This window comes from Xiphophorus couchianus, chromosome 18 (genome assembly GCF_001444195.1).
Source record: "Xiphophorus couchianus chromosome 18, X_couchianus-1.0, whole genome shotgun sequence".
Lineage (NCBI taxonomy): Eukaryota > Metazoa > Chordata > Actinopteri > Cyprinodontiformes > Poeciliidae > Xiphophorus > Xiphophorus couchianus.
The window spans coordinates 7643288-7656665 of NC_040245.1; the positions used below are offsets into that span (position 1 = coordinate 7643288).

At 36.5% G+C, this 13378-nt stretch overlaps 1 protein-coding gene across 1 annotated transcript in view; it reads right to left on the reverse strand.

The window, feature by feature from the left end:
• Window positions 1-13378, reverse strand: part of frem2b (FRAS1 related extracellular matrix 2b) — a 60741-nt gene that overhangs the window by 25187 nt on the left and 22176 nt on the right. Inside the window, exons 3-6 of the mRNA XM_028044713.1 lie at window positions 6826-6972; window positions 4097-4327; window positions 2304-2429; window positions 1079-1330 (exon numbers count right to left, since the gene is read on the reverse strand). Of these exons, the coding sequence (XP_027900514.1) occupies window positions 1079-1330; window positions 2304-2429; window positions 4097-4327; window positions 6826-6972 (756 nt within the window). The remainder of the gene's footprint in view (window positions 1-1078; window positions 1331-2303; window positions 2430-4096; window positions 4328-6825; window positions 6973-13378) is intronic.

The window sequence follows — 13378 nt, forward strand, 5'->3', positions numbered from 1 at the left end:
TAATGAATAATGACAGTCTGTTGTGTGGTTTTAAACTCTCTTAGGATTTTATGTAAATAATTCTGTTTTGTGTTTTTTGTTTTCTCTTGTTTTGTCTATGGTTTTAAGGTATAAATGGAAAAAATCCTCTGCATAAATTTATGGATGATATTTCTACTGTAGTAAGGACTAAAATATGAACTACTGTGGTAGATTTTAAATAATCAGATGAACTTACTGTTTGGTCTTTTAAAAATGTAATAGCGATTATCAACTGGTAGCTCAATTCTACTGGTTTGCCATTGTACGTTCATGCAAATCCAATGTTGTCCATGAGCGTTCAAGCTTTAGAGCCAGAAGTCATATTTTTACTTTTAAAAGTAAACAATCAACGCACATTTTTTTATAACCAAATATTGTTTAATCACTTCAATTATATGACTAAAAAAGTGTTGTTTTTTTTTAAGGTAAATTTTGAATGATTTTGCTAGTATGCTTAGCTTTTTGGCTTCATTGTGACCTGCCTACAATATATAGAGTCCTCACAGCAGCCGTACTTTCACAGATTGCCAGATTGATAGGGGAGTGAAGAGAGGCCGACAGATGTTCGGAACAAAGGAAATCAGGAAGATATGGGAGCCAGCAGCCCAACAATGAGAGCCTGCAGATGTGAGATAAACACCAAGGAGGAAGACTGCACACCCAAACATTTTCTCTCACAGACATAGTCAGTGAAATACAAACAAACACAATATACAAAAACATAACGGCCACTGACATCAGCATGTTCTGAGTCCCTCGATAATTTTATGTGTGAGTTGAAAAACAATTTCAAAACCTTTCCTGAAGCCACTGTTTCTGCTGTAAGAACACATCCAAGTTCAGGCACTTTTACACTTTGTATAAAGAACACTTCTAGAAAAGAAGGGCAATTAGAACGAAAAAGCTGGGGTTTATTTTGATTCCTAAAACATTTCTAAAAATGTAAAAAGTAGAAAAAGAAAATTGCCAAAGAAATCACTGAACAATCACAGCCCTGTAATTTATTGGACTGATTGCATTTTTATGCACAGTTACAATCAGTGAAATGCTCTCTTACCATCATCCATATCTGGAATGATTATGACTCTGGCTGTGGGGAACTCTGAGCTGAGGCGTCCTCCCATGGGCATGCTGAGGGTGACATTGAAGCTTTCCTCATCTTCGTACAGGGAATCATCAATTATCACTATCCGACAGGATTTCTCTATCTCTCCCTTGTCAAAGCGCAGGATGCTGTGATGGTCCTCAGGCCTAGAGATGTAATCAGAGTAGGACAGCACAGTGGTGGGGACAGTGCCTGTGGCAGAAACTGAACGGGCAGAAAAGAGAATTACAGAATACAAATTTAATGAGCTGAAATTTGACACAATACAAAGCATGATCTGTTGTATAATTTGCCTTTTTTTCTAACAATATATTTAGCTCTTATTGACTTAGCAATCAAGTCTGCCGTGCATCTGGAAAAAAAAACAATATTAGTAATTCAATACAAAATAGTTAATTTTCTGTAAAATGTTTATTGAAGCTTGTTGCTAATCTTGACTCTCCAGATCAGAATCTCATCCAACAAATCCAAACCAGCAGATTATTTAATTAACATCTAAATAGAATCATTATCGTCATTTATATACTTTACAACACTAATTACAGGATCTGCGCTCATGGATGACCAGACCAACAATGTTTAGGTTGACCAGTTCTAACCTGCGACCAGCTGGGAAAAAAAAACTTTCTTTTTCCAATCAGTGAACCTGATCACTCTGATGGAAAGGAAGGAAATTGTTGCTGAGTGAAGAACGTATTTTCAACTCGGCAACTTTGTCGCTAGATTTAGCAAGTATTCAGTCCCCTCTAGCAATTCAGTGACTTTCTCTGTGACTTTTCACTTTTTATTAATGTTTAGTCATGCTGTGCTTGCTAATCAGCCTCATTGCTAAAATTAGTTATCGATCAGTCTGTCTTTTCTTCATAAAAATGCTTTATACTGACTCCTCTTAGAATGGTTAGAGAAAAAAACCTTTGAATGCTGTTTTATATCTTTTTATGTTTGATATTTCAAAGAAAAATCTGCATTGGGTACAAATGATTGGAAAAGCGCTATATAAGTTCAGTCCATTTTACCATTTAACTCTTATCTGTCAAAGCTTTATAAAACTAAGTAAGAAGAAATCTGCAGCGTCTGTACCGGTTACGCAGTACTAAAAAACATTAGGATTTATGAAAACCACATGCCAACAATAACTAAGACAGCATTAATGTTAACACACACAGGTAGGTGTTACCTTGCTGAGTGTAGCAAATAACCATAAGCTCTTGATTCACATCCCCACTTCTGAGTACAGGGATGAGCAGCTCACCAATGTCCTCCTCTATGTTGTATACGGCTGAGGGTATGAACACTGTTGATTCTGTATGTTGGAAAAAGTTAAATACTCACATTCAATCTGTTTGCACTGTAATACAAGAATGCAAACAGAACAACATAATTACCATATTTGCAAACAGATTTGGCACCTTTTTTTGGTCCACACACCATAAAAAAGAATTTGTGATGTTTGGACCTCTTAAATGTGGAAAATGTCTTTTAAAAAAACAACATCTTTCTAGTTTGCTTTTTGCTACTCCGATTTGATTTAAGTGTTTTCTTGCAAGACATTTTTTGTTTCAATTTCTCTTCCTAAACTGAGAAATCACATTTTCTTTAATGAAAAGTTTTTGAAAACTCTTTTTTTTTGTTTCCTTCCCTGTGTTTTGTAGGTCATTCAAAACATTAATAATTTTGCAGCATTTCAGTCACAAAATCTTTTTAAGTGGCTTCAGCTTCAATTATCAGTTCCTCTGCAGGAAGGTCATTGTACTGCTCAGGTAGTAAATAATCCACATCTGTTGTCCTTTCTTAACCCAGTGCAAACAACACATAATATTCTAGCTTTTCTCCACAATACTTAGTTTTTCTGAATTTCAGCTAATGTAGTCGGTCTGGTCTGTAATAATTTATTCTCACTGGTTCTGCATAGAGGTCCTGCGGCCTTTCTAAGCATATGCTCTCAGAAAAAAAAAATAGAATAAATATTTTTATGCCTTTGGAATTTATGTGACCTTGACAGGCCAAAATACTTCAAAACTTTGAAAACTATAAACAGTAGAATGCAGTAATAATCAATGTAGCTGTAGGACGACAGAGGCTGCTCAGGGCATGAGGAAAAAAACAAAACCTTTTTACTTAAGAAAGGCAGCTGACTTTTTTTTTCTTGACGGGCCTCCACCTACAAGTGTTTGCCTAAAAACAAGCTTTTCATAAACATGTTAATTATTATACAATGTCTACAACAAATTTCTGCTCAGTAAAGACCTATAGGATCAATATTTGCTCTTCTCTATTCCAGTTCTACAAGAGTAAACCTTTTTTTTCATCAGCTCCTTTTTATCTGTTCAAGCTCTGCTTCTTCCATATTATCATAATGAGCATTTCACATGAAGTTCATAACCAATCTCTCTAATAATGTTCCATGACATTTGAGGAAAGACAATACCTTCAAAGCCCATACTTGTCTAAAATTAGAACCTGTACCAGCCTTCATAATACGGTAGTGCTCAGTATTTTTACGTTGTCAGCCCTCTTTTATCTTCTGGATTAGCGCTGTATTTATAGAGCTCTGATGCCCTCAGGCAGATGAAAGATGAATTTCCATGATCAAATCCAAACATGAAGCTAGCTTTGATAAGGGTTGAGGGATTATTTTTTTTAAACCGAGCTCTCTATTATTTAAAAGACAAACAAACTATAAGAAAATTGCTGGTTTAGCCAGTTTTGTACAGTACCTATATGAACATACTGCTTGTCAGGCTTTTGTGTTTTGTTTAGTAGAGAAACAGCGTGTGGTAATTCTGTTTTTTGTTGCCACTTCTTCAAAACCATAACTGACATCTTTGCTTGTCAAAAGTAAACTTCTAAGTGTGCTTCAAAACCATACAAGAGCTTAGTAGAAATCAAAGACAACCGTTGCAGTAGGTATGACTTTAAACCATGATGAGTTAAGCTGCAAACATATTTTTGAGTAAAATAGTAACTGACCATCATCTGGGTCCAGGATCTCCACTGTAGCAACCTCTGGGAATTCGAGAGCAGCCATCACCGGGTCGGACAGAACAATTTGGAAGGTTTCTGACACCTCATACTCGCTGTCTGACAGGATTCTGACTTTCCAGGTGGCTGTGGTCTGGCCTGGGTTGAACTGCACCTGTTTCTGAGCCTTCCCACGGAAGTCTTTGTCCTTCACTGCAGTATTATCCTTTGTGCCGATGCCTTAAAGAAAGATGTGGATATTTTTTTGTTTATTATCATCTTCTACAATCTATGTATGTGAATTTTTAATCTTCACATTTCACCTTCAGAGACTCTGTGCTCTCTTGCCTACTTTATTGTGCCAACTGGATTTTATGATTTAGGTAAAGTTAACTCTTATTTTAGATAAAGGATGCGTTGGTGAGCTATTAAACTGTTGTTGTGTTGTTTGGTCTATATGAAAGCCGTGTACAATTTTAATAGAGTATCCTGTATGAGAAAAAACAAAGGATCAAAAGGGTTTAGCTTTCTACTTTCATTTGACTTATTTAAGAAGCTGCTGTAAAGTTTTATCTGGGTGGATTCTCTGGTGTTTTATAACCTTGGAACTTTACTTTTTCTTTACCATTTTTCCAATTCTAATCTCTACTGCCTGATAAAACTCTGAAGTAGACCATCAACCAAGTCAAATTTTGATAACGTGTTGCTCTTTACTCTATTTTTTTCTTATAAAAGCAGCACACAACTTTTGATAAATAGTGGAATCCTTTTATTTGTTTGGTAGTAACAAGAAGATGTTAACTATTTGATATGCAACTCATTTTTTCCTCTGTTGTTCTTTTGTAAGACTGAGTTGATATTTGACGACCAATACGACCAGCTGAGTATGAAATCCAAAAAACTGATAAGGGGGATACATTTTACACCTGGATAATTTTTTAATCATCCTGGCCAGAACAAAATAAAAAGTGTAGAAACCAGCCTGATCTCAGCAAAAATGGTCTTAGTCCGCCATGCAGTTTCTGACCTTTTGCATGCCCACTGTTTGGCTGTATACTCGTAGTCACCATAGCGGTGACTCTGGCATGATTCCTGTTGGGTCAGAGCAGTGAGGCCAGTGAAATGTCACACAGCGCCTCCATTGTCTTTGCTAACTGACTACATAACATGCATCAGAGCTTTGGAAAAAAAGAATGACTGCACGCAGCAGCAACAACAAAAAAAAAACATGTAAAGACGTTAGGTAGCTGTGCATAAAAAATGTGAAACACTGCAGAAGAAAAGGAGATGAAAACTTCATTTTTTTACTGTGTAAATATAAACAATATAGTCAATAATTTTCAGGTTAACGATTGCAAAGTTAGCAATTCTTATAAACTACGGTTTCAGTATTTGATGAAAATGAAACTGGACTTTGATATGCAAGCGAAGATAGTGGGAAAATGCTGTTGCACGTCTATGCTGAGATAAAACAGTCACACTTAATGGGGCTTAAAAGATCTGCAGCCTTCAAAGAGCCATGAGAGGAGAAAATATAATTTGCCTGAATTCTATGCCCCACACGAGGCCTGCGTTGAATGGCCCTGATCACAGCAGTTTTCTAAGGATTCATGACAGGTGGGCTAACTGTAGCCTCCAAACTGGTGCAGCCCTCACTGTGTACACAGAGCAGTGAGGCAATAGCCCACCACTGGGGGCATTCTTTGATCAGAGGTTGGCATGGCAGGTCAAATTAAGCTATCCTAAGTTTTCATGAAAAGGTTTTTTATGAGAAACTTTCTCAGCGAACAGTGAGAATGTCATGGCAGCACTTTGATTTTTTACATATAAAATCAAAGATCATTTTTGCTTTTGCAAGAGATGTTATGATATAGCAGACTTTATTGAACTATAAGATTTTCTCTAAAGTATTTCTGAAAAAACTAAGCATAGATGCTGAAAATGACCAGTTAAAATGTATTGATACAGAAGACACCCAATGTCTAGAGAACAAAGATGTACGCATTTTATGTTTTTAAGAAAATGGCCCAATAAAAGCTTTTGGCACCTTTAAAAGAAGAAGCAATAGAGTATGAGTCAAACTAAAAGATTAACCTTTTAAATAATTCAAAAGCATCTGTGAGTCTACACGCACAGTAAAAATCAAACCAGAATGTTATTAACATTTATATTTTATGTTTTACTGGTTTAATGGTTACTGGGACCATTAGAAAATAAAATATAAAACCGGCTGAAATTATCTCAACAGGTAAACCTTTAGCAAGAAGCCATTTTAATTACAATAAAAAATGGTACCAGTAGCAAGAATTTGAGACTTTGAACAAACAAGATTTAAAAAGTGTTTTGTTCTAGTAAATTCACAGTTTGAGTTCATCCTTTATAGTCACTAACTTAGGCCTTATGCATGTGAACACACAGCTATTATGGGATTGTCCGTTGCTATTGTCTGATTGAAACACAAACACTGGCCGGATGAGAGAGGTTAAAGGTCATAACCTGAGTGACCCTACTGAATTTCTGAGCAAGTCTTACTTTTGTCCCAAAATATATCAAAGGGTCTGCTTGTCTTTCAGTATAATGGCTTGCCAAACAATATCTTCTTTGTGCACTTCTTTGTTAGAATCTTAAGTTATGGTTTTAAAATAAAATCTGAGGACCACAGTTTTCATTGCATTGAAACTGTGATTTCAATGATTTTGTGCTACCAAAAAAGGCAGGTTGAGGAAAGATCTACTTACTAACAAACGAAGTCTCTCCCAGGTAACCACGACGTTTCAGCACCACCTCTAGGAACTTGACCTCCTCATCCACCACATAGTGTTCCTTTTCCAAGGAAATCCAAGCCCAATTTAGCCTGAACTGCTGGTTTCTAAGCTTGTTGCCTCCTGCACATAGAAATGAAAGAAGGTTCTTTAGTTTACAAAGCTGCAAAAGAAAACATAGTCAGATAACCTAGCCAGGACTGAGTATTCAAAATATATTTTTTAAATGAACACGGTGGTTGTTTTTAGTCTGGGGCAAAAATTTAATATCCCTGATTAGAGTGATTTCATTGACATCTTAGGAAGTTGATTTTGAGTCTTAGCCAGGACTCAGTGGGAGGTATGCAGCGTGCAAAACCCTTATGTCAAAGGAACAAAGTTTGTGCAATCTAATTGCTTTATTTCTAATTAAGATGAAGGGTGTCTGTTTTCTGGCTGAACTGAGATGTTTTATTCTTCCCTTTTGAAGTTCTATTCAAAGACTATAAGCTCAAAACACCGAAGGGCAAAACTGCTACCATTTGACCATAAAGACTCAAAGCGTGGGCACAAAAACAGACATCAAACGTGCACGGATACACAAACCCCACCAGAAAACATTGGAACAAGCACACACAGAGACGCATAAAGAAACTGCATCAGACTTTGATATTTTAATTGCCATAGGAGTAGCTAACAGCGTAAATAATGGTAAAGGTTAATAAAAGTTAAAGCCTGCACAGTGAGACCTGCTGGCTTCTCCTATTAGGAAGGAGCCATGAGAGATTCAGATGAGTGATCCACTAAACAGCTAACAGTACAGAAAGTGGTGGGATAAAAGCAAAACTGCCAGGAGGGTTCAGGAACAATGCAGAAAGAATTCAGAGTGCTGCTGTTGTTTATGTTAGGCACAAGTGAAAGTCTCTGCACAGCACCACCCTTATTGTTATGGTCAGTAAATCTGTCACCTCCAGCCGACCACTTCGCTGCATTCATTTCCTTTTCTCTTTAAGCGCCGTAGAGCCATTACACTTTCACCATGGGTGTTGTATTATGTGTAAGGGAGGTTAAGATGTATGGGGTGAGTTGGGGTGTGTATGTGTGTGTCTTTGCATTTGCACCTTGTAAGGTCTTATAAGGCCCCCTTTAGGAAAATACTGTTTATGGGTAAGGGATTAGATTTAAGATTAAGGTGTGTATTTGGTTTAAATTAGGGTTAGGATTAAGAATATACTGGTAGTGGTTCAGTTTAGGTTGAGGTTAGGTTATAGAAATGAAGGGAAAATGAATGGAAGTCAATGCAAAGTCCTGATATGATGCGTGTGTGTGTACTTATTTATATTCGTCTTAGTACCACTTCTGGCATATTTATTAACATTCTGAAGACCAATGTGCCTTGTGGAGATCAAAGCCTGTTCCTAATCCTGCCAATATGAGGTGGGCCTTGTTTAGGCTCAGGGATTATATTTAGCATTAACGTGTGAATTGAGTTTTGGTGAAGCTTAGGGATAAGAATATACTAGTAATAATTAGGATTAAGTAAAATGTTTGGGTTAGATATAAATGCAGTTACTAAATTGAATGGAAGTCAACACAAAGTCCTGATGTAGATAGAAATATAAACAAGTGTGTGTGCCTGAACAGGTATTAAAATCTCCCCAGCATCTGTGTAACAGTGTATATGATCACAAGAAAGCAATGACTCTCTTGACTTTTAAGGTTTTTGCAACACACATTGAGACACACATTTTAAATTAAATAAAATACAAAAAAAAGCAAGATTTCCTGTTTCACCTTTAATGTCTTGGTTGAAAAAGGCACATGCAGAAGGAGCTGTATTCAATTACAGTAGCTGGTAAAACAGTCATTGCATGAGTCATGCCTTCATAAGGTCTACTACAGAGCAGGATTTTTCCTTCCTGTGTGTTCCACATCATTCTTCTGAAGACAGGTGACCTTTGTATGTCTTGGCCATCTGTCTGGTATCTTGGCCATGATTTTAAACTTACAACATTTTTAAAGAAAAACAATTTAAGTTGTTGTCAGATGCATATGCTGAGAATGTCCCAAAGCAACGATAAACCATCTTGTTTATGGCAAAGAATTTTATGCTTCAAAAAAGTACTCGTATGACAGCAAGGACATAATTTGTTCTTGAAACTGAGGTTCAAAGAGGTATGTTCTCGTTTTAAAACAAAAACAATCCACAGTTTTCTGACCAAACACAATGTGCTGTATAAAAACAGGATATTGGTGTCAATATGAGCTGCTTAAACTGGATGTCACTTTAAGAACAGTCTTTTAAACTGTACATTGTTAATTTTGGCAGGGTTCCAGCCACAGTAAGCATCAACGCAACAAATCATTCAGTTTTGCGTTTAACACAGTGTCGTATTCGGACTTAAATTTGTTCATACTATGTTTTGATTGCTACTGATTTCACCCAAAACCCTAAAACTCTAAAACTCCCATCCAAAGTTGGCAATCCCTCCCTTGGTGTATTTTCAGATTCCAAAGACTAGAGTTGGAATTTGAAACAGTTGGAATAGATCCATCAAATGTCAGCACTGGAACAGACACATTCTTGGAAGGAATATCTGACTAGTCCCAGTGGGATATTGAATTAAGACTTCATATTTTGATTACCGTATTTTTGAAGTTCAGCTTTACAGACAGAAAGTTGGATATTGTATTATAGTTTTGCCATGAATTCCAAATAAACACATATTTTAGTTGTATGAACAGATTTATTTCTCAGATTGGCCAGATTGTCAGTGGACAGTCTGTTGGCTGCAGAGTGGTTACTCAGCTTGCTCGGCCTGGCCTTTTTTGGAGATATTTTAGTGTTGAGAGAGAAATGCCACACACATCTATTTGCTCCAGGTTCTGTGCAAACATTTAGACAAGCATAGGTTGTGTTGGATCATTACAGTAATAACTCAAGAGAGATCCTGACTCCTCAGCTTTATAAACCATTTACTGTGGTTTGGAAATTAAGCAATGTATTGGAAGACTTTGGAAAAAGAATATTTACTATCAAGTTCTAAAGGGCACAGAAAATGGTGGAAATTGGTGGAAATTATAAAAAAACAAAGAAGAGTCAGAAAAATGAAATAATTTTAAAAACGCCATCTTAATGGCCAGGAAACAAATATTAAGCAGTGACAGAATCGATATGCAAACTGAAGCATAAAGTTGGTGATCTCTATTTTGAAAAAACTGATCAATGAACCAGGAGTAGTGCATTTTGGGACTGAAATATAGCGCCAATACAGAGTGCTTCGGCAATAAACAATGAAAGTGGATTCATTCCGTTTTATTGGTGTGAAAGGAACTTCATCTAGATTTTGAAAAGGGTGAACAAGCAAAATACTTTGACCAACACTATTTGAATGTGTTTTAGATAAATTAGGCATCAATTAGGTATCAATAGCTCTGTCAATTTAGATATAAGGACCAGTTAGGAACACAAGGAACTGCACAGACGCAAGTCTACATAAAATAGTTTTATACCATAAGCCTAAAATAACATGAGAAAACACTTCAACCTGGTAAAACTGTATTAGTACAGATTTCAAGGAACTGGGGGAGTGGAGGTGCCAGTTTCAAAAGAACCACTTCACTCCTCCAAATTTCTTTCTAATTAAGATAAGAAGGGGCTGAAGTAAGTCCACTTCAAAGAGGCCCCAAGGAAAACACCAGAGTTAATCTTTAGCTCGGCCTTAAAGCGCTGAGACTAAATTTAGTGAACTACATCAAAATCCCTTTATTTTCACTCCTTTTTACTGAAGTGCATTTTGTTGACTTGGGCTTGACAGCCGTTAAAAAGCATTATTCATTATATCAATTTCTACAGATTACACTTTATTAGTTCAATCAACTGATTTGCTTGACTGGTTTATTCAAGGTTACTCAGCATTTGTAGTAAAAATTTCAGAAGGTTTCAACCTTTCTTTCACCACTTGTACCTTAACCTTTTTTTTTTTCAAATATATGAACAGTCTATTTAGCTGTACAACTTCTCTCTGCTCACGTGGTGGTGGTTGTGTGATGAGAGACAGAAGGCTTTTCAGAGAGGCTAAAGAATGTGAGAGGCCTGACTCTGCCAACGGAGAGCCCCTGTCTCCTCCCTACATACATGTTGCAGTCAGGCCTTATTTGGGTACCGTCAAGCATTGTATAGCTGCAATGCCCCATGAACCCCCATCTGTTAATTCAGCAGGGCAGACAGACAGGCAGCCATTTGCCTACAGAGATAGCATCGCAGTGCTCAGACTCTATAAACGGGTACCAACCTGTAAATGCTGATTAAATGACAGCACACCTAAAAATATGCATTTATCATTCAGTCCCCATTAATTTTAAAACATAATTTGTCTGATCTTTTTAATTAGAAAGCAACATAAAGCTGCACAAACACTAGCTTGCACAAAAACTACTAGCCAGCATGCCGTAGTAATGTTATTTATTAATGAGCTATAAAAAGAGACTAAATTGGCAGTAAAAGCAGCAAGATTATTCTACTATAGAGGGTCTTTAATTATTAATAAACACATAAAATCTGAGCCTTAGTAAAGCATATGCTTTATATTACTAATAATAGCTGTAAGTAAGTCTTTATGTCAGCTATTTCTTTGCTATCTTAATCTAAACTTTATTAAACAACTTATTTTAAATAGATGCACTGAAGCAGTTAAGTACCTCAGCGTACTCTAGACCAGTGGCTCCCAAAGATTTTCTGGGCCCCCTATGGATTGCAGTAAAATCCCCCCCCAAAAATAAAAATAAAAAATCAATTGGACACACACATCTTTCAACCAGACATAAACCTATACACATATTTTGTTTTCAAACTCCACTGAAGTTTATTTCAAACTTCAGGTTGCAACAAAACTCACTACAAACCATCTTTACAGTGAAACACTTTTGTGTAACTGTTTTTTTTTTGTTTTTTTTTTTCATTCATCCATACTGCTTCTCACACCCCCCCTGCAATGGCATTGCCACATTTTGGGAACCACTGCTCTGGACAAATTACAAGCAAGGACTCGTCTTTCATATCTACTCTGAATACAAACATTATATGCAAGCAAAAATATTGGTTACAGGAATTCACTCACAAAAATCCAACTATTCAGTTTAAAAGAATGCTTATTTCCTATATTTTGTAACTGTATCAATTATCCAACTTATGATACACTCATGTAGTATTTAAAACAAAAATGTATTAAAACAATATATAACGTATTAGATAACTATATCCTTATATTGCTGGAGGAAACTCACTTTAGCCGTCACTCTTTGTTATTAAAAATACTTCAAAAAGTATAACCAATGCGAGGGTAAAAGTTTTGAAAAGGTAACTTTTTAAATTCTTGGATTATATAAGTCACTATATAATCTGCTGTATAGAGTTGCAGGTTAATGTATGCTGATAGGAACAACTTTACCTATTATATAGGAGGATTTCATATGGTTTGAAATTCTGCTTTCGCTGTACTTTGTCTTCTGTTCATATATTAGCCAGGGAGACTCTAATCTGTTTAACTTTGCAGCATGTCAAATGTTGGTAGATATTTCAAATCATTTTTTTTTTCAATTGTACTTTTGTTGGAGGAACAATATTGCTTTGGAAACACATCAATTTAAAGACCATTTTAATAGGGAACGAATCTCTGCATGGCTTTGCTTTGTAAAAAGAAATGCATTACTGTCATAGAAAACATGTTTCTTCATCTTCATCTGAACATTTAGGTGTAGTGTGTCTATTTCATGACCTTGTCCCTCAGTGAACAAGACTATACCAGCATATTCTATTCCATCTCCAATTAAGGGAAAGTGGATATAAGAATCCTATTGAAAGGGAAAACACATGGCCAAGCAGAGAGAGAAAGCATGATATGGTCTAATCACCCTAAGCCTTGTCTCTCCAGTCACAAGTGGAGAGTTGGTTACGGCTCGAAAGATTTAGCACAGTTATTATTTCACAAGCACTAGACCTTTTTGTACCCTCTCAGGGAACTTCTCTGCAGTAAATCTGACCTCTCCTCAGAGCCCATTCTGCTACCATGGCCGTTCTGACACTGTGGTCACTCTCAGGCAACATTTGTGGAGCCCAAGAGAAAGGCCAGAGGTGCTTCTGAACAAAAGTGCCGGGTCAAAGAACCCATCAAAGCTTAATGCAAGAAGAGGTTTGCTCTCAGCAGGAAAATCCTGTGAGATTACCATCTCAAATAAATACACAAGTGATTAAACTATTGGTGATCATTCTAAATGTGGGATGCAATGTCTAGGTATGCTTTTGTTAATAAAAGCAATATATTGTTGAAAGTGATAAACTCATCTGTGCTGGCAATGCTCCGATTCTGGCATAAAAACAACAGGTATGGACCCTAATCGACCCATATCCGATCGGGACAATGTGGGTCGGAAAACCAAAGAACAAAATAAAACTAATACCCCTGTCATACCACTGCTTATCTGACTTTCATTTCAATTGTGTAGAAAGACCTGATACCACCTTACTATGAATTTGACAATATCGTACATA